The 25,269-nt window shown below is 57.6% G+C and overlaps 1 protein-coding gene across 1 annotated transcript; it reads left to right on the plus strand.

Annotated features, from left to right (window-relative positions):
- Nucleotides 1–6,638: 6,638 nt before the first annotated feature.
- On the plus strand, nt 6,639–24,702 carry LOC122377282 (serine/threonine-protein kinase 17B-like). The gene is made up of 7 exons (XM_043357226.1): nt 6,639–7,482; nt 15,661–15,861; nt 17,211–17,349; nt 19,575–19,701; nt 20,216–20,264; nt 21,201–21,380; nt 23,479–24,702. The coding sequence occupies exons 1-7, from the start codon at nt 7,316–7,318 to the stop codon at nt 24,254–24,256; spliced, it is 1,641 nt and encodes a 546-aa protein (XP_043213161.1). The 5' UTR covers nt 6,639–7,315; the 3' UTR covers nt 24,257–24,702.
- The last annotated feature ends 567 nt before the right edge of the window (nt 24,703–25,269 follow it).

Consider the following 25,269-nt stretch of genomic DNA (forward strand, 5'->3'; position numbering starts at 1 on the left):
CGTGACTCAGACTTCCAACCGTGATACCAGTCGAGGCGCCAGAGGACACAGGACACAGGCCAGGTGAGGGTGGAGCTGCCGGGAGGCAGTTTCAAACACCTACCACTTACTGGATATTGCATCTCAAGATGTCCAATCCTGCCTGTTCATGTGTATGCCTGATAAAAACGATAGCTGCAGAACGATAAGGTGGCGGTCTATAGGTACTTGGTCTGCATGTCAAATTGACTAATTTTCGTGTGAAATAACTCCCGACCAATGTCATACAGTTCACATATCGATTAGCATGCAGCCTGGAACACATTTCGCACAAGTTGCTCTCGCAACCAGCTAAACATCGTATCAATGCCGTAAAAAAGCGCTGCTGAAGAGCAGCGCTATTTCTGATGCGTTATTTTTCACGAACAACGCAAAGTCTTACGTCACTAGAGGCGTCTTTGTCTCTTATGATACGGAAACGCGTCCTTTTGGGTGGGGGTAGCGTCAATCTGGCTTCGTTCTTTCAACGGGTTCCCTCTTTCGTCTTCGTCCTTTTATGATAACCAAATTCCGTCTAATCTCAGAAATGACGGAGCGTCCCTCCGTTCTTTTCTTTATAAGAATGGCCACTGGCCGCCCACACATCCCGACAGGTACACAGACAACAGCCGACGGCCAGCGAAAGTACCCGGCGCCCCATATTCGCCCGATATGTCCCGATAGATACACGGCCAGAGGTATCGGACCATCGGAGACAGGTCAGTGGCGCCTGGACTGGCGCCGGCCGCTTCTACACGCTGAGGGCCGGGGTCGTCCAGAAGTGGCTGAAAGTAGAACAGGTGTTTAAAACCGTCCTGTCGGTAGGACCGTTCCGCGCCTATTTCCATAGCACCACGCGGTTTTTCATTGTTGTTTATTACGGCAGCCAAAGGCATGCTGCATGTAATTGTTTCTGGCTCATGTCCTAAACACAACAATGCTCAGGGCCTCGTCTAACATGTTAACTGGGGGGGCAATTGCCTCCCCAGTCGAGCGGATTGCCCCCCCCCAGTGGCCAACATTTGCCCCCCCCCCCCAGTCAAAACGTGAACTTCTCACAAAATTACATTCTCTGCAATACGTTTTTGTTAGGAGTCTTACATGGATTTAACGAGAAACATTAAATTATTTGTTCAAAAACTGTTCATACTCCATGACTACGGGAAAAGCCAGAGTTTTGTGATGTATAGAGCTGAGCACCTACTGTGATTCTGTGATTTTGCTACTGTGATTCAAGTAGCAAATTGTCAATTGGCAGCTGACCAGTGACCCAACTCGTGTTTGCGCCCCCCCCCCCACACACACTCAATCAAACGCCCAACACGGATAAGTATGTTTATCACTGTCTGAGTGTATGGTGGGGCAATGTGAGGGGGTAACACATTAATCTTAACTCTCGCCCGTAGGTATTGGTGTTTTTTCCAGCCGCGAACGTATAGGGGGGGGGGGCGTTGGACCTTGCCCCTTGCCGTTTCGCCCCTGATCGAGCTAGAGCTTCGCGGAGAAAACCACCGTGTTGCCCGTCACGAGAGGAAGCCGATGATACCCAATTTTAAGGTCGTAAGTCATCGGTTGACCTTCCAGGTCAGGTCAATGACCCAAAGGTCGGGAAAATCGCGGGACCTGTTACAACGTCGTAAAGGGTAGCTGTTATGTTTTTTTTTTTCGGGGTGCTGATCACGAATATCATGTTAGTTATGATCATAGATAATGTCTTCATGCATTTAGGCCAGGTCGGGTCAGGTCAGGTCAGGTCAACCATTAAGGGTTTTGCCGGGTATTCGTAGTAGGTGGCAACCGCCTCTGGCTCTGACAGCTTCGTAACATGTTACGAAGGCACCAGAACTACTTCGTAAATGTTCAAATGGTTTCTTAATTCGAATTCAGCTCCAAAAACTGGCTGAGAATCATGTAAAACTCGAAAAAGTGAACCGAAGTCATCAAAGGTCAATGACCTGACCTGACCTCCCGGTGACCTTGACGCCCACCCTAATGCATGGGAGCAATTATCATATTCCATGTTTGAACGCTTGAAACCACGAAAAGACTGCAAACGCGCGGCTAATGCGAGCCGACATACGCCGAATCGCGATTCCGGCCAAATATGGTCTCGAAAAGTAGGTCACAGGTCATGATGACATTTTCAGAGTAGGTGTAAAATTGACTAACGCGAGGATACTGAAAGTTTCGTCGCGGTCAGCCGTTTTTACGTGAGTTATTCGTGAAAAACCGAGGGGGTCCGTTCGACCCCCCCCCCTATACGAGCATGGCTCGGATTGCCTTTTTTTGTTAAAAAAATCATGGTCTTAGGGCTGTGACGAAAAACAAGTGGCCTAAATCCGGTGAGAAAACAGGATTTGGGGGTACCCTAGGTTTGGGTCCTTCAGTCTCTGCCCCCCCAGTGAAAATTCCTTAGACGAGGCCCTGACAATGCTACAACACCAAAGACATTACGAAGCTTGTACAATAAGGGCAAGGCGTTCATTGTGTGCCAGCCTTCGTGCATTACAAATGTATTTTAAAAATTTAATTGCTAATATCATGCTCCATATGGCCGCAGTCAGTAAAATCGGGTCTCGCTGCCAAAGACCTCTAACAAAATAAGAGGGACGAAGCATATATAACTACTCCTTTACGGCTCGAAGGTTTTTTTTTACGGCCAACGATATACTCGTATAAGCCAGAAAAGATGATGCACTAATAAGGAACTGTTTAAAGTCGCAGACGATTAATTTCATACACAAGGGTCCATGATTTGATCAATAGGTATGTTTATATGATACTTTTGTATGCACATTCATTATACGTAGACTTCCAGCTTCCCTGCATTCGGCCTTGCACGCCATTTATCAGTGTGGTGACTGTTCAGTTCCGGCATAGTTTTTCGTTCGACACATATGGAAAATGATGATTACACCTGTCATTCGAAGAACCTTGAGCATCGCCATCAGAATTGCAGGTACTCTGAGTCAAGTAGCAAGAGTGCTGGCTGATCAGGCATGCAGACGAACAGACGGACAGACGGACAGACGGACAGACGGGCAGACGGACAGACGGACAGACGGACAGACGGACAGACGGATAGACGGACAGACGGACAGACGAGAGACGGACAGACGGACAGACGGACAGACGGACAGACAGACAGACGACAGACAGACAGACGGACAGACGGACAGAGTTCACAGACATTTGATTGTGGATATCCGTAAATGGCCACTGGGCATTAGCTATCATCAGCTCTCACGATAGCCTGTGAGAAAAGAGCTGACGGCGTTCCTTACATGGCACTGTCTGGCGATGTCCACTGTTCAGAGAACGGCGACCAGTCAGTCCAACTGCTGGAACGACTGATCCGGAATTCAGAGGCCAGCCCAGCCATGGGATATCTTCTTTGGACGACAACAACCAGTCAAACTTCTTTGGAGAAGCTGATTTGAAAAGACGATCAGTTCAGACTGCTACAATCACAGCCGCTATAGGTATTCGAAACAAGTCACGCTAGTTTGAAAACAATAATCAAGAGCATAGACCTCTGAATATCGAGACCTCTGTATACCAGCATGGTCTATGGTCAGAGTAAGGAGTTTGCTGATGGGGGTCGTATCATTATTTATCATGAGAGAGAGAGAGAGAGAGAGAGAGAGAGAGAGAGAGAGAGAGAGAGAGAGAGAGAGAGAGAGAGAGAGAGAGAGAGAGAGAGAGAGAGAGAGAGAGAGAGAGAGAGAGAGAGAGAGAGTTTTTCTTTTTTATTTACAGACACGAAGTCCAAAGAAGGCAAATATGTACACTTGAGGTACGTGCCACATATGATACCGACTGTCTTTAGGGGGTAACTTTGTAAAGCTTTCTTTTGTTTTCTTGCAAAAAATGTCGTGTTGGTTATCTGTATGTATATTGTATAGTTTGCTTCAAAAGTGAAGCGCATATAACATGAATTACGTTACATTGAATAAATACCTACTCTAGCGGTTTGGTAACACGTCGATAATAGCCGTTTTCACGACGGGCTATTCCAGCGAGTGCACCTAATTTACCAAATCTGCACCTAATCTCTTTTACAGCAAATATCTTCATTTTATGAATTTATTTCAGTGTTTTAATCGATGATACTCTCTGATAATAAGACAAAGCAGGCATAAAAGCAACAAGTGCAAATCTAGTTTATAGCTACTTAGAGATACACTGAACCTAAGTTGACCAAATATGCACCTAATCTGCACCAAATGTGCACCAAATGTGTACCAGATGCCCGTCGTGAAAACGGCTAATATTGCCACTCATGACTGTAATGTGATTCGTTGTAACATGCATACTGTGCTTTCTCGGATAGCTAAAACAACCCTACCATGTTCAGATGCACATTGCACATGCATTTGTAATATACTTCAATATATCTATTCCACATCCAGTTTGAGAGGGATATGCTCGCCTGGCATGAGTGACGGCCCGGCTGACTGATTTATTTCTCCGTATCTGTCTGCCGGGACTCGTCAGCACTGGCAGAAGCCAGTTTGGGATTCCGCGGCACCGCCGGCGCCCGGCTGCACATTAGGCCATATTTGGAGCAGCCTGTCAGTTGTCATGGCGACTGAATGTGTGACGTCGGACCTGACAATGGATTCCGGAGCCGGACCGGGGAGGGGAACTTGTCAGGCACTCCAAACTTGGACGAGCTGCTTCATCCTTCTGCAGAAGCACGCTGAAAGGCTGAAGTCACCAGCGGAATTGCTGGATTGAGCTATTCAGAGTGTTTCTTGGAGATTTGTTCGTTGAGAACTAGCATTCTTTCCGTCGACAGGCTAGAGGCTAATATACATATGTGGCTTGGGATCTGAGGTGGGAACAGTCATCGGCAATTTTCAATCATTTAGTAACAGAGAATTTCGTTCGCTTTAGTTCCTTTGTGAGTTTCAGCGTATAATGAGAAACAACCCAGAGAGGCCGGATGTACGAACTTTATTTCACCCTTCGGCGTGTTTTAATTTGTCCTGGTTCGTTTTGTTCTTTGAGAAAAACACTTTTCCTAAATATTAATGAAGAGCCGAGAGCCGAGAGTGTACCCTGCCCCACCCCTCCTCATGCACAAATATAAAATATCCTATATTGAATCTCACAGCACTACGCCTATACATAAGTATATTTTACAAAATGTGAATTTTGCGAGCATTTTTATTAACTCCTAACAGCTCACTGGCGCATCCAGCGCAAATGAGGCAGGCTCCAGCCCAATTGGGGCAAACTAGGGTTACCCGCGTGCTCCGCAACGCGAAGAAGGGTTATGTTGACCCGTGGGTATTGGGTTGGTTTGTGTCGATTTGGTTGGTATCCATTTCGTTCGATTGCTTTTTGACGGCCAAAACAAAAAAAGATACATCGCATCGAGGTGCCCGTGTCGTATTATCATGCGTTCTACTTAAGAATGATTCGAAAACTGGCGTGAAGTCTTTTGAGGGCCATCGATGAATTTCGCTAAAAATGACAATGTAATGTTTTGGAACATTTACATTTTTAAGAATACTGTTACTTATGATGTAAAAATGAAGATTGAGTCTTGGACAGAATTGAATGCTCTTTCCAACGGTACCATTGTCAACTGCCAGACGCATCAGGTTATACAGCAAAAACCGTGTGAATAATAAAGTGGCACATAATCGACAAACACCATTTTCTCCCGTGATTTGTACCACTTTGGCGTCGATCAATTAGCTATTCACAATTTTCCCATGAGAGGCGGTACATTTCTCTTGCCAACAGGCGTTGTTTCAACTCGCTCTGTTTAACGGTCACCTAAAAATAAAATCAATTCCAAAATCCGTCAAAAACCGCATTTTTTCAACAAAACTGCCCTCACGGGTGCACGTGGCACGTGCCATCCTCTACACCGTACACCATTCGACAGCCCGCTCAATTATCTACACGATGCTGTTTTCCCCGTGCCGATCGGACCCCTGGTCACCAAGATATTGCACGGGGACCGGACCCGTGTCGGGCAAATTTGGCCGTTTTCGCCCGATTTCGCGCGCCAATTTATACACGTAAAGTCTATGACGCGATTTTGCACTTTTTGGGCACGCGCCACGCGCTCCCTATCAATCCGATCGAGTTGAGACCCCTCAAAGGCACGTCACGCATCCTTGATCTATGAGTTGTGCAAATTTCAGGGCGCTAGGTGCAACGGTCTGGCCTGCAGTCCACGCAAAGCACCACCAAGTCGGGACCTCGGTAACGGACAGACGCACCCACCTCAAATAGTAATATAGATGGCTCCACCCCGCAGCGCCCGAAATCGACGAAAATATTTTTTCGAGAATAAAACGGATACTAAGCAATTTTTATGAGTAAAAATTTGTTTTGAAAGGCACAGAAGTGCATGAGGAATCAAACTCCGATGAGTTTTGAAATTTGGAGAAGCTTTTTTTGGAGCTTGCCCCCGTAGCGTCCAAGACCGCCGTGATTTTCATTACCTCGTGGCTCGTTTATAATTCCTGCATACACATTGCACGGTACAATATGCCTAGTGAAATTATTTTCAAGGACGGCATTGAGGGTCTCCCACCTCAAGCTCAGCTGTATGCTGACCCAAGAAGTCCTACAAGCTAACAAGTGCATATCTTACAGATGCCCAACAGGATGCGGGTACGCTCAACGAATAACGATATGCTGCAAACACTTCCTTACAAGCGGAAGCGTCATCTCGAGTGTTCCATTTTGACATTCAGCCCTAAATAATTGCGCTGCAGCTCACGTCTAATCCCCAAACACACCTCGAGGAGTCGAGTAGCGTCTGAGCCGGGTCCGGCCTCGGGTCAACTGTGGCATAAGTAGCGGGCTCGTCAGGCCGGTCACAGGGTGACCTCCACGGACCCTCGCCAGCACTTCCTTCACGGTCGAGTAGGCTCCCCTCTTCTCCAGTCCGGCGCCCTGACACACTGCGCGCCATGAGCGACCCCCTGTCCCCCTTCAACACCCCCCCCCCTCCGTGCACAGACGAATCAATTACAGTTCTCATACCGTGCACCTTTGAGCAAATAACCAGCGCCGGCCGCCGGCCCGCCGGGGACCTTGACGGGCGCCACTCAGACCAGTGACGTCACAGGGCAGGCTCCGCCCCCCGCCGCGGCCGCCGCGCTCAGCTCCGGCGGCCCACCATTCGGACGCGAGAATTGCGAGCGGGTGGGCGTGCGAGCGCGTGGCTCTCCGAGCGGGCACGAGCTAGCGCCGCCAGTGAGCGCCGTCAGGGACACCAGTCCGGAGCGAGCGCGAGCACAGACGGAGCGGGCGGAGGCGCGCCGCCATGCGCGAGGTGTTTGACATACGGTGCGGCCGAGTGCCGGAGCGGACGCTGATCTCGGCGCCCGGCTCTGGCGGACTACTGACCCCCGGCCAGGAGAGGCTCGCCCACCTGGTCACCGACGGCTCCATCCACGACGTCTACGATGTTGAACATGTGCCCTTCGCCAGGTGAGTCCGAGAGGATTGCAGATAAATCGTAACGTGGGGTTTTGGGACAAGGGGCTCTGGGCGAGGTTAGATGGCCTTTGGCGGTAACCGGTCACGGGGCTTGCTGACTTGCTCCGGGCATAAGCTCAGTGGTGGGTAGGACTGTACCGTGACACCAACGGCCGTGCAATTGTATTACTGCATTATATTGCATGGCTATATTGTCACACAGTAGTGCAATACATTGCTGCACTGCTGCGGCGCTGGTTGCACCATGAGTGGTAGTCATGCTGTCTAACCATCCGTGGGTGTGTATTATATTCCCCTCCCGCCGCCGTGCTCGTATATGGTCAGGGCGCCGTCCCGTGGTCGCCGCCGTGCGTGCGTGCTCGGGTTGGGGCGCGGTCGGGGTTGACGTCAGCCCGGTCCGCCCAGTAGGCCCGCGGCGGCCGACCGCACCCGATCGAGTACAGTTACGGCGCCGGGTCGGACCGACCGACTCCCACGGTCCGCCGACCGGCTGAGGTATTCTGCGGTCCAACCGACCGGCTCCGGCGGTCCGCAGACCATCCAGGGTTGATCCATGACCAGTTTGGCCGATCCCGCATTCCACCGGCTGCCAGTTCCGGCTCCGGCGGCTCCGGAGGGATCCCTCCGGCTGCGGGGTGGACCCGGGACCTCCCACTGGTACTAGCCCCCCTGTTATTAGCGGTCCTTCAGAAGCGCCGCCGGTGTGAGAATCTCATGAGGACCACACCTGAACTCCGCCTATACTTAAGAGCCACCCAGGGCGAGGCTACAGCTGGGTTCGGGCTGAGCTGGGCTGGGGACGGACAGCTGTGACTGAATTGTGGAATGTCATCCTCTGACTAGACATGTAACTGGAGACTATAACTGCACAGACGACTGTCATCTGTGCAATCACTCGTCATACTGGCTGCCATACAAGCTGCTCATGACATTGCAGTTGCTAACTGCAGTTGCAGCGGTGCAGCGAAAGCGGGCCGTCCGCGGTGCGTCCGCTGCTATCACTCTAAACTGGCCTGGAATGCAGCCGATCCGGCACAATTAGCTGCTGCCGGGCCAGTCGGGCCGCAGCTATAATCGCCCGCTGGCCTCATGGGCCGCGTGCAGTGGCGTGATCCACAGTGGGCGTCCGGGCCCGGAGGGCAGTCTACTCGGACAGCCAGTGACCTCTGACCTGTGGACGGGCTGGGAGCGGGCGACAGTCCCGCGGGGTCACCAAGGTCACAGTACCGCCCGCATTCCTTCAGTTGAGGCATACACAGCCGGACGGAATGCTTCGTAGAAACGGCACTGGCTAAAGTAAACAGGGACCGTTCAAGGAGGCCCGCTTCAACGGGGCTTAGAGCGTCTCCTGGACCTCTGAGGGACAGAAGATGCGGCGCGGTCGCGGCCAAACACTTGTGCAACAATGGAGCGGGCCTGTTGACGCACTGGTGGGATCACCTCGGCGGGACTGGGAGGGATATTTACCTCCCTGCGGTGGGAGTCCTGTGGCGCAGTCGGTCGAGCCTGGACGACTCTTCCGGTCGCTTATTACCAAAGTTTGACAGGAAAGGGGAGTAGGGTGGTCCGACCGGAGGGACGGCTCCCCGCTGCGTCCGGCTTCGGCCCGCCGACCACCGGACACGATCCCACGCCGGCCGGCAGCCCTCGCGTGATATTCTATCCGGCGGTGTTTTCCCCATTCCGCTCCCTCCGCGGTCACAGCCGCCGGTCGTCCCCTCGCGGGCTCGCCGGCGCCGCTCGGTCGCTGCTGAGTCACACCACGGTTCGCCGGCCGCTCGGCGAGAAGCCAGCGCGTGCCTGGCCGGGAAGGTCGTCCGTGCGCCAGCCGCACTTCCTGGTCGGCTCTGAGCAGCGCCCGAGGAGGTGACGACGGACGAGCGCCGGCCGCCGCCTCGGCCGCTCGGCGCACACACGACGGGAGAATCAGCCGCCGCGTAGATGCACTATAACACAACCGTCATATAAGCATGTATGAAAAGGGGTCTCCGAATTAGGCCGGCTTACTGCATGGTGCGATCCTCGTCTTATATGGTCGCGAGAGAGCAGGCTGGTTTATTAAGTGTGTTTTGCGTCGCGTGCCTAGATTGGTTGCGTAATTTCCATAGAGATATTGTGGGCCCGGTTTGGAGCCATTTTAGGCTCGGCGCGCTCGAAGGTGCTGCGTGCCCACTGAGTCACCACCTCGGCCGGGCCAGACAAACGTTTCGGATGCAAATAGCACCCGACTGGATGGCTGACAGCTCGTGGATAAGCGGTGGCGGCTCTTGACGCCGAACAACAGTGGTGACGCATCGAGCCGATACGCCGACCTCTTGGCGGCGGCGACGGTACCGCATACCGACGTCGGCGGCCGTTCCGGGGCCTGAGTCACGCGCAGTTCATAGCAGGTGTGCAAACAGGAGTCGTTTGGGCACCGAGGGCCGGGAATTCACTGACATCCGGCGGGAAGACGGGAGTGTTTGTCGCTTCGGTGGTCGAGGGGCCCGGCAGGGTTGTGTTTATGTTCGGCGCTGCAGTCTCCCAGCCCTCGGCCGATGCGTTGCAGTCTCCAGACGGTTGATGATCGGTCCGTTAGGTGTTTGGAAAAAGACGGACGCTTGTTTGGCTCCAATGTGTTTGGCATTTCAACAGAGCGAAAGACATCCATTGATCGAACGACATGTCACTGCCTTTTTTCTGTATTGTTCGGAAATTCCAATGAAGACGAGGCAGCATGCCTCGCATGACTCAACTCTGCAGAACTGGCAGCGGTGGTCAGCAAGAAATTCACTGCACCTGCCGTTGAATTCCTGAGTGACACCACAGTGCGGCTCTGTGGAGTCACTCGGCCTGTTCAGAGCGTTCAGAGACGGTCGCTATGTCTCTATTCTCGGTCATCTGCAGTGTTCGACCTTCCGAGCCGGTCGTCCGAGCAAGGTCACCACCGCTGGGACAGACACCCCCGGTCATACACTCCTGAATCCGGGATACAGAACAGGATAGGGAGCGGAGGTCCAATATGGACATTGCAATGCAGCGGAGACCATTATAGGCAGAGTACAGGGTGCAGAGGCCGTGTAGTCCCTGACCGGGCCTCTTTCTACTGAGCTAAGCTGCCAAGGGTCTGTTGTTGGTTGCTAATAAGTACCATGTTCAGAAACTGTTAGCCCGAGTTCAGTAACTGCACCCCTCCCGTGCGTGTGCCGTTGTTTGGTAACCGTTCGCCGGGTTTTTGGCACCCTCCCTTCTCTGTCCGTTGCTCGTGCTGGATCTATGGACCGTGAGCCGGCTTTGACCGCCCTCTCCGCTCGGCGCGTGTGCCGGCGCTGTTGGCCGGCCACTGACCCGCGGGCTCTCACGATTGTCCGCGGCAGCTGGCCCCGGCCGGCGGCTGGCAGGCGAAACAACGACGGTTGCTGCATTTCGCGGCGCCGAGCGCCACAAAAACGACCACTCGGCTCCGGCCGGGACCTCGCCGAGCCGGAGCTGACGTGGGAGCGCCGCACCCTTTCGCCGCTCTCCACCAGAGTTCGTGGCTGATATCGTCCATCCAGCACGCGGGGCCCACAAAACGCCGTCTAACAAAGGGTCGCGGAGTGGCCGGGACGCGACTGATCCCTATCACCCCGACCAAAACCACTTATGTCGGCCGCGAAAGCGACCACCCGCGTCTTGGCCCGCCGTCCGCTGGCGCCCTGCTGTGTTGATGCTCTGCCGTCACTCAGAGTTGCTGGTATGGGTGACCTGACCTGACCTGATGGCCGGCACGCCGCGGCCCCGGCCACCGATCACGAGTCTGTAACTCACGGCCGTGACTCTGACCGTGACGATCGCTGCGATCTGTCGTGACTCCCTCGGTCGCCTCCCCGGTCGGCCGAGGTCATACTGTGATGGATCGCGCTGCGACGACCACCTGTCGTAGACGACACTGTCGCAATCGTCGTCGACCACCGGCGACCTCCGCAGATGGGCCGCGGGCCGCGCGTCGACAACTCGTGCTCTTGAACTATTTTCGGTGCCGATTTGGCGGGGGCGGCGGAGGCGCCGGGACTGGCGGGTCGGTCGGCCGGCCGAGGGCGGCGCCCCGTCGTGTTGTGAAACGCTGCGCGCTCGTTAATCAAGGTCCCCGATTCCCACGCCGAGGCGGTGGGCGCACACGCCGCCGCTGCGGGTCGGTCGGCCGGCGCGCCGAATCCAGTTCAAGGCGCGCCCGGTGTTTAGGGCCGGCGCTCTCCCAGCAGTGCGCTGTGCCGGGCCTGTGCGGGGCGGCGGAGCGGCTCAGCCCGCTGCGAGGTCGCCGCCGTCACGACCCGGCGATGGTGGCCGATACGTCGCCGCGCCCCGTCACACATAGCGCCGTTTTTGAGCGGCCACTGACGCCTCCCGGTCGCGTGAACCAGTTTTGGCCGCCAGGCCAGAACAAAAATCCACGTAATCCGTGCATGGCGCTCAAGCCGCTTGCCGGTACTTTTCCAGGCTTAGGACAATGGACTACCGGCCTGATGATCGTTTGAGCTCATGGACTAGTTTTGTCGGTCATATTGAAGGCCGCAGTGGCTGGCGGGGCCTCTGTTTTCTCAGCCGGCTGTGTGCGCGGCAGGACGGCGGTGGCGGGCCGTATAAGGCTGCCAACTCTCGCCTCACGCAGGTGCCTCGGCCGCCCACGCTCCTCTCCGTTCCTCCCCCGCTCCTCTCCGTTCCTCCCCCGCTCTCTCGGCGGTGACGTCAGCGCTCACCGCGGGAGGCGGCACCGGCGTCACCCCCCGGCCAGAAACGCCGCTCAGAGCCGCAGTCTCGCCACCAGCACCAGTAAAAACCGCCCGCCAACACAGCGCAAATACAAACCAGCTTTATTGCGACCCTTGACTGCGCAAAGCCGCTCCGAGCCGGGAGTAAACAGAATGCAGATACCGTATCGGCGTAAGGCCTGCTATCTGTGAAACGACAACTGGTGTTCCCGCTATCTATCGGCCGAGGCTCAACGACTGTGTCACAATTAGTCATCTGCGCACGCCGCCGTCAGCTGACGTTCGTTCGCAGTAGGACTCTGACCTTCTTTGTCCCATCTTGACGTCCTTGTTCGAGGGCGCCAATGACGTTCGTCTTTGCAGTATCTTGAGCAATCTCGACCTGAGCATTAGCCGTTTTTATACACAGCGCCGCGAGCTCGAGTATTCGGGAGCACTTCAATACCTTCAGTGGATAATGCGAGTTTCGCCATCATATGTCAGTTACCTTGCGGCGCCCAGACACGTCATATAATGACGATGATGTCAGGCGCTAGGCCTGATGATCTCAGCCCTCGCTTTACTATCGCTGTAGGACTGCCTCGTGTGATTACCCACGAAGGCTCACTGGTGAATTTTAGCGACACGCACTGGTAACAATGGGGCGCTGTCTTATGTCGACGGCTAGAACGTAACGGACTGAGATCGGTTGGACGATGGCGGCGGAGCTCGGACGGCTGGTCTGGGACCGCTCAGCTGTCGGTCGGCCACTCAGCAATGGGGTCAGGCCGGCGGACCGGGCCGGACCGGGTCGGATCGGACCGTGCACGGTGCCGGCGGAGGCAGACCAGGTGAGGCCGGCGGCAGCGCTGAGCTGGCAGACCTGGCACCGGGCCAGAGACGCCGATCGCCAGACGCCGCGCCACGCCCGGCCCAGTTACTCCGACATCCCAGTGATAGACGCGACGACACGTGTTGATTGCACCGGCGCCGGCAGCCTGCAGGACGTCTGCACGCGCCGCAAAGCCGGCCTCCCTATCTGTGGACCGTGTTCCTGTCTGGCTGTATCTAAGCCCGCTGCAAACTGGTGCTGGGGATGGCGCACGCCTCTCTAAACTTGTCACAGACGGGTCGCTGGTCCTCGGCGCCGCCCGGCCGGCCGGTGCGCCGTCGACCAGTTTCCGTTTTCTCCGCGTGCCGCCGCGCGCTGGTGCCGATGTCGCGGCATACCGTGGGCGCGGCCCCGGCGGCTCGACCGCTGGAGTGACCCAGATGCGGCGCTCGGCCACGTGAGGCGACAGGACACTGGACAGGCAGCGCGGCACGCGGCATTTTATTGCGCAAATGCATCAATGGGCTGATTGTGCGCAGGGTTCGCCGAATAGGCCGCTGCACGGAGGTGCGAAGCGGAGCTGGGACGGCCCGGGCACGAGGTCGCCGACTGCGTCAGCGGTCGCGGCGGTGGCAGGAAGCCCGGCTCGGTGCCGGAAACGGTCCGATAGTGTCCGCGACTGACGGTAGCCGGTGGGGCTGTCCCACCGCGCGGCGCGGCCAACGCTCGGGCCGCTGGAGCCGAGCCGATTAGAAAGCGGTCGGCTCTGTATGTGTTTACCTGGACCGGAGCCGTCTCGGGACGTCCTTGTCAAGGTCTAGAGACGGCTGTCGTTCTGAGGAGAGGAAGGCCGCTGACCATCTGCCGCGCCGGCCCCAGAGGCCACCTGTCGGCCGCGGCGGTGGGCCCAGCGGCGCTGGTAGCGGTCCACGTCCGTGCAGAGAGCGGCCGCCTTCGCACGCACGGCGCCGGTCAGCGGCCGGCCGAGGTCGTCCGCGCGCGGCCGCTAACGGTGCTGGTTAGGGCCGCTCGGCCGGCGCCGCTGCCGCCGATAGCGGCCCTGTCACCGACCTGCCGAGCCGAGGTGCGCGGCTGCAGCGCCCCGCCGCGACCGGCCGGCCTTGGTAATGAATCGAACCCGACAGCCCGACGGCGCCCTCCACCTTTCCGCCCCGGGCGCGCCGCCTACGCTCCGCGCGGAGCCGCGGCACGTCCTGGCTCTCGGCGGAAGGGCGCGCAGACAGCCCAGCTGCGCCGGCCGCGGGCGGCGGCATAACCGGGCCATGACCGGCCGGCCGGCCGGTCGGGCGGACACACCCTAGACGGCGCACCCACGCGGGCCGTAATCAGGCCTCTATCAGAGCCGGCTGGCCAACAATGCCCGGCGGAACAGACGCCGTGACACCCCGGTGTCATGTCCGTGTCCTGAGCTCTGACCGCGCTACCCCGCGCCGCAGCAGCCGCCGCGCCGTCCCATTCGGCCAGCCGTGGCCAGGCAGACAGCCAGGAGGTGCCGTTACTCGTCTCAACTGTTTTTCTGAAGCTCCAAGTTAACCCCACATAACCGACGGGTCAACGGGAAATCTTGCGGCCGCACTGGCGTCGAATAAAAACTGGCAACGGCACCGCTCGCGCGGCTGAAACTGGAGTAACGGTGCCCGCCTGCCGACTCAAGTGGTGGAAAGTTCACCTCTCCGTGCGCGAGGGCCGCTTCCCGCGCGGCCGGCGCTCTCTTTCTCTCGCCCACATTGCGAGTAATGGGCTCAAACCTGGCGGGATCTCCACTTGAATTGGCCTCTGCGCACGCAGCCGTGCTTGCTCATCGCTCTCACCGCTCGTACACAAAGTGGGACGGCTCGGCGGCCGTTGACAGCGAGGTGGCCAGCGCCTTGTCTCTGCGGCGGTCGGCGGAACGGCTCTGTCCCCGCGCCTGCCGCCCGGCCGGCGCCAGATGGCTCGATACGCACACTCTGCGTCAATATCGCCCAAGGTCCAGCGGTGACGGCGGACGCGTTTTTGCGGCTGTTCGATTGCGCATTCTGCGCAGCACTGTTCGGCTCTGCGTTACCGAAGGTCGCGGAGCGTGTTTACGAGTTTGGTATCCCGGCGCTGCAGCTGCACCGAGTGGGGGAGATGCCGGCTGAAACCCTCTGTCTCTAGGCGCTGAGCTGCTGAGCCGCGCCGTCCCACGACACTGTCCTGCCGTATCTGCAGTTTGCAGCGTGTAAATCCCAGCCATGATTCATGTCGGCCATTGTTACCGGCCGGGGCGGGAGGGACGCGGGGCGGGGAGGGTGCAGCTTGCAGCCTGCAGCGGCGGCCGCAGCTGGGAGTGTGCCGTGTTTGTGACGACCGACGGGCCGTGACGGGCGCCATGACGGTCGCCGTGACGAGCGGCCGTGACGGCGCCGCGTCGCCAGAGTCGTGTCACGGTCACGACTGGCTGGCAGCCGCTGAGTCGGTCCCATCAGCCGGCTTCCCACGGGTACAGCACGGCCCCACACCGATACGGATCGCTCACACCCGACTGAAATTCACGGCCGAGGCCCCATCTCGGCGCCATCGAAACACCGCCCGTCGCCAGACGTCACCGCACCCCTGACCGCTCCCTCCCTCCGTCTGTTGCAGAGGACAGTTCGCCTCGGTGAGGAAATGCACGCACAAACTGACCGGACAGCGTTTCGCCGCCAAGGTGCTGCGCAAGCGGCGCCGGCTGACTGACATCTACCACGAGATCGCCGTGCTGGACGCCTTCGCCGACTGCAGCCGTATCATCCAGCTTCATGAAGTGTTCGAGACGTCCACAGAGATCTTCCTTGTTCTGGAACTGTGAGTATGAGGGGTGCGACGTTTAGAGAGGGTGGGGCGAGTGGTATGTCAGGGCGGGGAGGTGACTCGTTTCCGGTGGCGTCTCGGTTGGTCTGCACGACTGTTGGCGTTGCGGACCGTGTCGGCGACTGCCGTATCGCCCGCATACCTCTGTGGTCCCACGGTCGGGGGGTCGTGACCCGTATGGAATGCAGTCTGCAGTCCAGCGGCGCTGCCGGCGGGTGCGCCCCTCCCTGCAGCCTCCCCACACCCCAGCAGAGCATACAGACCGGCGAGACCTAAGCGAAACGCGAGAGAATGCCGCATGTTTCTCACGTGCCTCGATTTCCTTTGTGCGTTTCTAAAACAGAAGTCAGCATATTGGCCCATTGCTGGAGAAACTGGCTCGCCGAAACTGCCAGGCTGGCGACGCCAAACCATGGGACCGGAGATCGCCAGTGGCCTGTTACCTCACAGAGAAACTGACCACATGAGGGCGCCCGCAGCGCGGACCGTACCTGCGATCGTACTTTCTTCTGATCGGCGCCCACGTGTTTGGCGAGCTCGCGGGCGTCGAATTAGAGCTCAGCTCGCCCACAGTCGCACGAAATTCAATTATGTTTGTTTAGCTCTCAGAAACGAGCACTGCTGCGCACGACGGTCCAGTTTTCCTCCCAGACTTGGGCAAAGTGGCCCATTTCGCTTATCACAATCACTCATACGACGTGATATTCAGTGTAACTAGTAGGTGTTTGAGGCAAGCGACTTGCGCGTGGGTTATGATGACGGCACAGCCCTCAGTGGCGTCACGAGCCAAGTACAGCCGAGACCGCGGCACTTGGTGGCTGGCTCGATCAGGTCACAGCGGTCGACCTCCAGGGGTTGTGGGGTCGCGGTCGAACGCCGCCCACCTAACGGCATTGCGGCCGCTATACTGCGAACGGCCCTGTGAGCAGCTCGCAGCCATTGTGAGAGCCACTCGCCGGGCCAGTGCGCCGACCGTACGAGTGCACGGTCTGACCCGGATTGGCGGCCACGCAGGGTGCCTCGAAGGCGTCACCCGACTACCGCGAGCTGCAGCGCGTCGCTAACGAGCTACCGCCGAGCGGTTCTGGGTCATGGGAGGAGGGCGGACCACTGCCGCCGAGCCGCCGGGGCAGCGCCGACTGCGCCCGCCAGCGGCGCAGAGAACCCACCCGCCCGACGTGATTTCAGCTCTCATCATCGGTCTTGTTTGTCAGTATCACTCGTCGGCTCGACGGGCTGTCGGCGGATGATCCGCAGAGAGGGAGTGGGAGGTGTTGCGAAACTGCGCCCGTCCGGGAGGGCTGGAAGGGTGCAGCGGCTGACGTTGCGATGTCTCTCCGCAGGGCGAACGGAGGCGAGATGCAGACCCTGCTGGATGTGGAGGAGTTCATCAGGGAGGAGGACGTGATTCGAATGATGCGCCAGATTCTGGAAGGACTGCACCAACTTCACGACAACAACATCGCCCACCTCGACATCAAGGTAGGTTTCCAACGCGAGCTGAACAGACTGTTTGTCGTGCTCGGTGCAAAATTGACATCGATATCCTATCGCGCTAAGTCCCAGCTGCAACGGTTCTAGTTTGATTGTTGATTACTCATCCACTCACAACGGTCGTTTCGCTGCTTTGTCAGCGACCGCCCCTCGAAACGCTTATCAAGTCGAAAGGCAAACACAGAGTCCGGGATTTCAGTGTGATACGGGCGCTCCTCGGCCGGTACAGAGCGCGATATAAGCCACTCGGTGCAGGGTTTGCCGCGAACATCTGCTGAGTTGGCACATATCGGCCCGACCGTATCAGGTATCGAAGGTTCGATATGTGCTGACGGTTTCATCAGGCCCGTGTCGACTCCACCGGTCAATCGGTCCGTCCTTGTTCGTGTTGATCCTAAAGGCGAACAACAGTTGTGTACGAGCCTCAGGCGCAGACCTTCCACCACAACACCGGTGCGTGTTCCACTCGCATTGGGGCGCGATGGCCTCCCCGATCCTGCGGTCTGAACGGCCCCCAGCCCGTCCCCCTCTGTACTCAGCCGCTGCGGCCTTCATGGCGCAGAACTCTGCCGGCTGTGACTATCGTGGCCCACTATCGGCTGACAGGCGACCATATGCCGGGGGCGTTAATATCCCGGCTAAAATAGCCTCCGGGTGCAGCGGGCGGCGCCTATCTGTTAAATTGGACCGGCTGACCTGGTGACACGACGGCGTGCAAATCCGGGAGTGAAGGGTCGGAGTTAGAGTTATAGGGCCACTTGGGTCGGTGACCGCGCGGAACGTCCTTCGAAGGACGACCTTCGAGGGACGCCCAGTCCGCCTGTCGGCTGGTGGAGAGGAAGATAGTCAGAACGTCCTCAGACGGCCCACTTTGGTATATCAATCGGCACTCGAGTATCTGGCTCAATACCCGAATCGGGATTGGGCCTTCTAGATCCTCTCCTTACCGTTTTTATGATGTAACCCCGTCCGTCGAGCGTCCCGGTCCACTCTCTCTTTCTCAATCGGTATCTCCCTTCGTTAGACTTTTTTCTCACCTGCCTGCCTGACATTCCTAACTTTATTTAACGAGCTTCTCACCTCGTTTATTTTATTTTCACCAGCGGGCTCGATCACGAACTGAACTATCAGCTTGTAGCATCCTTTTCGTCCCGTTACTTCCGCCGAATTAGCGCCGCACTCGCGGTTTATCGGTCGTAACCGATCGGGAGACACGACCGTGACCGGATCTCTCACTCTCTCTCTCTCTCTCTCTCTCTCTCTCTCTCTCTCTCTCTCTCTCTCTCTCTCTCTCTCTCTCTCTCTCTCTCTCTCTCTCTCTCTCTCTCTCTCTCTCCTCGGTGCAGGGTGTTTGTTTCCACTGTGCACCTCCAGCGCTGCGCTGATCGCTGAGCGACCGGCGCAATCCGGTACTGCGATTCTCGGAGTAAGCCGAACCGGCCGATCGGGCTGGGCTGGGCTCATTTCTGCGCCACACGCTGCCACCTTCTGTCCAGTCAGCCTGGAAAGTGAAACCGCCGACAAGGCGTCTGTCTGTCTGTCTGTCTGTCGGCCTGTGTGTGTGGTGCGCGGGCACCGGGGAAAGTTCGGGTGCCGACAGCAGGCAGCGGGCAGAAATCTCTCGGCAGCCCCACTCGACACCAAACTCAGCCGTCTCTTAAACGCCTTGTTCATTGTTGTTCGGCTGCAGCCTGCATATATTTAAATCTCACTTTTAAGTGAGGGCCGTTTATAAATATGCTTTGGAACTGAAATATGTCGAGAAAAGAAAGCGAGGAAGAAACGCGTGTTTCAAATACTGCTTGACCTACGATAAGATAATGCTGAAAATGTTGCTCAACCGAAGCATATTGTGACGGAATAAAAACCAGATCCACTGCCGTGTGGTCCTTGAGAATTCCACCGGTCCCGGATGTTTATAATTTGGTCGCATATTTGGATCGATCTCTTGCTGTCTTCGGAGATGATGAATTGGCTTTATGGAGCGCTGAATAAATCGATTTGTTCGCCAACTCTCTTTGAGTTTGGGCGATATATCAGCATTTGACGATCATCCGCCTGATGCGGCAGTTTTGCCCGCCTTCGAGCGGAATCCATCACGAACACGATAAAAAACAGCGACCGGAGTCATTTACAACCGGACGCGGAACTGCCCCCGCGCCTCCCCTGTGGTATTCCCGTGTGTGACCCCCTCCCGCCCCCTTCTGTTTCAGCCCCAAAACCTGCTGCTGACCGGACCATTCCCCAACTGTGACGTCAAACTGTGCGACTTTGGCATCTCCAGACAAGTGATTGGCAACGGCGAACTCCGAGAGATCATGGGCACGGCAGATTATATGGGTAAGCAGACGCGGAACAGCAAGTGTATGCGTATGTCGTCATTCACCAAAACCGGTTAAAAGCTATTCTGGACATCTGCAGTAAGAGGCTTAGGGTGATCGTATAGATAACTGGCCATTCACCTCTTCATTGCGAATTTAAATCGAGACCTGAAATTGAGATAACTTTGTTGTAAGACTGAGTGGATGCTCAGGTGTCTCCACTCTTCACGTTACCAGATCAGTGTGTGTTTGTGCGTCTGGCTGATCCGTCGGCCGGCGGGCGCCGGCGCACCGCCTCCCCGTTCACGCGTGGCCTTTGCAGCCGCCCTGAGCGTATTCAAATGAGCGCTGCGGCGCCGCTCTGGCGGCTGCCGGTGGCGCAACAGCGCAGAGGTGGCGGCTCGGCAAGGCCGCCGAGCGCGTCCCGGCGCAGCCGACAGCCGCATTCCCGGGCTGACGGGACGTGCCCCGACCGCCGCCGGCGCCGCCCCGTTCCCGAGCACAACCCACATGTGGTTTTTCTCTTGTTTCAGCGCCGGAGATCCTCAACTACGAACCGCTCTCGCTGGCCACAGACATGTGGTGAGTACTCGTCACGGGAAGGGTTATCGGGCACGGGTGGGGACACGGGAAAGGGCACGGGGCACGGGACACGGAGACGCCGGGTAACGGACCGCCGCGGCCGGCCTCTCGGCACTCGGTGATGTCTTCCGGTCTGTAGGCGCGCCGCTGCCGACCGTCGTCTGTATAAACACAGCCGGCGCCGGAGGCTGACTCAGAGACGAGACGCGCCGCTGTGCCCCTGGTCCAGATAAAACTCCAGCACAGATATGACCGGCGCCGTCCTCGATCTAAATTATAGCAGCCTCAGCAGCTAGATTTTCCACTCATCTGACCTATCGCTCCTCTCCTCTCCATTGCCTCCTATAGCTTAATGCTCGGGTCAGCGTCTGGCTGTGTGTGCGTTTGGGTTCGTGTGTCTGTATGTCTGTGTGCCCGTGCCTCCGTCTGGGTGCGTGTGTCGGTATGTCTGTCTGCTTGGGTGCGTGTGTCGGTATGTCTGTCTGTGTGCGTGTGTGCGCCGACCCGGACGCCGATGCATCAGGCAGCCCCGAGTGTGACGCCCGTCCGGCTTTCTCCGCGGTAACACAATACCGTCGGCGCGCGGCGGTAATGTATGTGCGCGGGCGGCGCGCCGGCGCCGGTCGGCCGGCTGCGTGACCCGGCGCGGCCGCCCGGCGACCCGACCACACACCGATACGCTACCGATTGGTGGCGGCCGGCGGCGTCGACACGTCCTAGCGCTGTATATACAGCCTGTCGGACAGGGCGGCCGCCCTCCATGGCCCGCACCCGGCGCCACTGTATAAATCAACACAGCCGGTGTAAGGATTGGCCGGCGCCAGTTGTTAGCCGGCGCGAGTGTTGTTCTAACGGCTTGTATACCGACTCAAGCGGCTCCACTGAGTCGTTCTCGCTCGCCGTTCGGTGACTGACGGTGCATCTCTATTGTTCCAGGTCGATCGGAGTTCTGACCTACGCCCTGCTGACTGGATACACCCCGTTCACTGGAGCCAACAACCAGGAGACCTACTGCAACATCACATCGGAGGAGGTTGACTTCCCCGAGGACCTCTTCAGCGACATCAGCGACAATGCCAAGGACTTCATCGCCGGCCTGCTCGTCAAAAACCCGAGGTGAGCATCGCGGTGTGTCAGCGTGGCGGGAGGGGAGAGGACGAGAGAGGAAGAGGGAGAGAGGGAGGAGAGAGTCCTGCTGGGCGGGCCGCCACAGGAGGTCGCCCGCCGCCCACGACGCTCCGTCCGTGCCGCCGCCGCGACCCCGATTGGCGAGGGCCGCCCGTCGGTGGGCTGCCTGAGTTTCTGAACGCGACCATAACACGGTTGGGGCCTCAGTATGTGCGAATAGCAGCCCAGTCCAGCCCGTATCAGATAGCTGAGTTAGCAGTTCCAGTCCTTACTTGAAACGCCTCCATCCTGCACACAATATCGTTTCATTGCTCGCAGTCCAGGTACATTGTCCTCCCAAACCATTTATGAAAGCACTTTTTAATGTTGCGCTTGTGATACAACTGCCAGCCTGCACATATGGAGGCGGAAATTCGGCACACCACAAACTATTTGCCCCCGATACGATCGTACTGTGAACTCAAATACAGTCATCGGATCCGTTCAAATCCGGGAATTTTTCCGACAGCGCCAGTCCGCGCTATCGTGCTGATCCAGTTTAAATCGAGCGATGTTCTGGGCCGCCCCAGAAGGCGGCGGTCGGGTCCATTTTTGCGCCGAATCCGCGGAAACCATGCACGTCCGGCTGGCGGCACGGTTCGCTGCAGGCTCGGTTGGTCGGGGCCGGCGCCACCGCTGCGCGGCCGAGCAGTGTGCAGTGGAGCAGTGTGCAGTGGAGCAGTGTCATTCACTCGGCAACAGAGGACAGCGCGGAGCACGGAGGGAGGGGAGAGGAGGGGAGGCACGGACTACAGAGCCGCCCGAGGCCAGCAGCTCTTGCCATGTGCCGAGGTCGGCCGAGCTGAGCCAGCCTTCACTCAGGCTGCCGCTGCAGGGAAGCCATTTACTGATGGCTTAGATAGCGGCAGCTGCAGCGGCCGGTCCACCCAGCCGCGCTGGCGGGACGCGGGGAAGCCGCTGACCGGGGCGGCTGCCTGGCCCGACCGTGCTTCGTCATACTCTGTCGCGGCGGGTCAGGTCGGCGCCCGTCAGACTGGCGTTCTCTCCAGCACCTTTGTCTCCACGGCGTGCCATTTCTGACGCTCAAAAACCGGCGCAGCGGCCGCCGACCCGGCTCGCCAAAACCCGATGCTAAGCCGGCGCGCCGCCGCCGCCGTGGCGCCGCTCCGCCATATTCGGAGCACGTCGTATCTTTTACTCATGAGCCAGACTCCATTTGAGGCTATCATTGCGGCGACCAGCGGCGTGCGGCGCCGGCGTGGTGGCGCCGCCGCTCAAAAAGTCACGTGTCGCCGGCGCACAGAGACAGAAAGCTGCGCGCAGACGCCAAACAGAGCCGTGGCAAAACAGCCGGCCGACCGGCCGCTCGCCCAAGGCCGTGTGAGCGATGTGGCCCGGCCGACCGGGGGGCCGCCCAATCGGGAATCCAATTGTGTACGGCCAAGTAGCACGGCTGAATGTGGGTCCCGCAGTCGTAGTTCAGGATCTAGCGCATGGGGCCAATTTCATTGCGGTAATTTTATGACTGACGCCAGCAACGGAAGGTCGCAGGGCTGAATTTTCAAAATAATTAGCGACCTAGGGTGGGGCGATGCAGGAATATGCAACAACGCCTCCCAAAAATGTCGCACTCTTATTCCATACCGATTGGCATGCGGGCCATGTCAGATGTAACAACGTGGATGCAATGCTACTACATTATGCACGCGATGCAATGCCGTCTCCTAGAATCGATCACATGATCCCGCATCCCGGATAGATGCGCATGTTGCCGGCCTCCAGCCCCCGTTAAGGTCGCTCGTGGACCGCCTCAGACTGTGGATGTTGTTGGGGCGGGGTGGGGACAGACTACTGAATCCTTTAGTCCCTGTGACCGGGGTCCGGTTACGCCGCCAATCGGGCGCCCCCTGAGGTGCCCCTGATCGCTGTCTCGGCCGCGGGAGACCAAACACTGCCATCAGCGGAATGCCTGCTATTGATGATAGTCTTGCTGATCCTCTGTCTAGCTGTTGATCTGTCTGACTGCTCAACGCCGCGCAGTAGCCTATGTAAACGACGTCACTGACCCAGATCTCTTTCGTTCCAGTGGACGACGCACCCTGCACAGCTGCTTGGAGCATCCTTGGCTGTCGACTGACAACTGCGAGCCGTCGCTTCTCTCCTCCGACTGTGTCCAGACTGAAAAGGACAGTGGCTTCAACAGCCCGGCCTCGTCAGACGACGAGACCAGCCTGCCCTTCACTCCCACCTCCAGTCCGCCCTCCACCATCACCAGCGCCGACACCGACACGCAGAACGGTAACGACTCGACGCGCCGAGACTCCGGCTTCGGGTCCAGCTCGCTGACCACCGGGGCCTACACCATCGAGAACGCCCTGCCGGCGCCGGTGTCGCAGTCCGCTGTCGACAACGCCCCGGTGACGTCTCCGGCGGAGTCTGAGCTCACAGTGCCTGCCGAGCGGCGCTTGCGCTCGTGCAGTCCGCTGGCGGTACGGGTCGTGCCAGTGCCCAACGAGGTGACCCTGGAGCTGGAGCCGACCCGGGTGGTGTCAGCGCGCGTCACCATGCGCTCGATGACGCCGCCGCCGGTCGACGACGACGCCAGTGACGTGACCTCTGAGGCGAGCAGCAGCGACCGCACGAGTGATATGTCCTGGGAGGAGACCGAGTTCTCCTACCGGCGACTCTCGGTGGCGCAGCTCACCGATCGCGTCTGGGACTGCTTCAACGAGCACGACTTCAACGTGGAGCCCGTGCGGCCCTGGGAGAACGTGTGCACGGGCGCCGTGGGCCGCGCAAAGGCCATGTTCAGCTGTAAGAGCGCCGCGCCACCGGTGGTGCGCACGGCGCCGCGCCGGTTCTGACCGGGGCACCTCCGTCCCAGAGAGCCGGCCGTGCTCGCCACGGCACACCGCATTGTCAGTTGTCTTCATAACTTATTGCCATCGTCACAACTAAGTGTACTATGTAACTTATTGTCTGCGTCGGCCGCGACGGACTCGACTAATCAGGGTATGGCGTCGGCGTCGTCGCGACGTTCGCGACGCACGTGCGCGCACGCGTCAAGTCATGACGCCGGTCGAGAGAGAGTGGTGCACCCGCCCTGGCTTGGCGTGGCTTCGCGCCAGAGAGCGAATGTGTTCAGTTTTAGCTTACAATGCTAGTCAGGTCGGTGTGTAAAGTATTGGAGCAAGATGAAGTGTATGAAACTGTGTACTACACATGTGCCTTTGATTATTATGTGCATTGTGTTATAGTGTTATGGTTGCAAATATTTTAGAAATAATAAATAAACATCCGAATAATTAAATCCCTGGTGTCTTCGTTCGGGAGGAAGGCGAGCTCATGGAGTAATGCGATTCGTGTGAAAGAATGGAAACAGAAATCACTGTCGAATGGGAGAGGACAGAGGTGAACACTTAGAAGAGACGCTTACTGTTAACGCCAGACCCCTTGAGACCCTAATTTTTCGCGATTACTTTTAAATGCGTGAAGGAATTTCAACCAAGCTCAGGACATGGCCGTTTCAAGACAGGCCGAAACTTTTACAATTTAGATATTTTATCGCCATTTCAATATTTCAGGCACTTGTCATTGACTCGTAATGTTAAATTTCGAGCAAGATTTTCATCCGGTGTGTAGAGGCTATCACCAGTCAGTCTGTGATACGTTATGACGTCACAGCTAAGCCCCGCCTCTGTGGTCTTGGCCTGCGGCGGTTTCGGGCCGGCGCGCGGTCACTCTCGCTGTGGCGGGGAGCGGGGACGGGCGACGGGCGAGCGGTGCCGAAAGCCGGCGGAGTTGTGCGTAGCGTCTTGGCTGACAGTGCCCAGAGAGCGACATGATGACTAAGGAGTCATAAATGCTCATTGCGCAT

The sequence above is a fragment of the Amphibalanus amphitrite genome, unplaced genomic scaffold (genome assembly GCF_019059575.1).
Source record: "Amphibalanus amphitrite isolate SeventyFive unplaced genomic scaffold, NRLGWU_Aamphi_draft 002692F_arrow, whole genome shotgun sequence".
NCBI classification, from domain to species: domain Eukaryota; kingdom Metazoa; phylum Arthropoda; class Thecostraca; order Balanomorpha; family Balanidae; genus Amphibalanus; species Amphibalanus amphitrite.

What these genes read in the sequence shown, in the direction of transcription:
- LOC122377282 (XM_043357226.1), top strand. Translation starts at nt 7,316, where the DNA reads ATGCGCGAGGTGTTTGACATACGGTGCGGCCGAGTGCCGGAGCGGACG. An exon ending in TCGCCCACCTCGACATCAAG is followed by an intron (nt 17,350 to 19,574) that starts GTAGGTTTCCAA and finishes CTTCTGTTTCAG; the next exon opens with CCCCAAAACCTGCTGCTGAC. An exon ending in CTGCTCGTCAAAAACCCGAG is followed by an intron (nt 21,381 to 23,478) that starts GTGAGCATCGCG and finishes CTTTCGTTCCAG; the next exon opens with TGGACGACGCACCCTGCACA.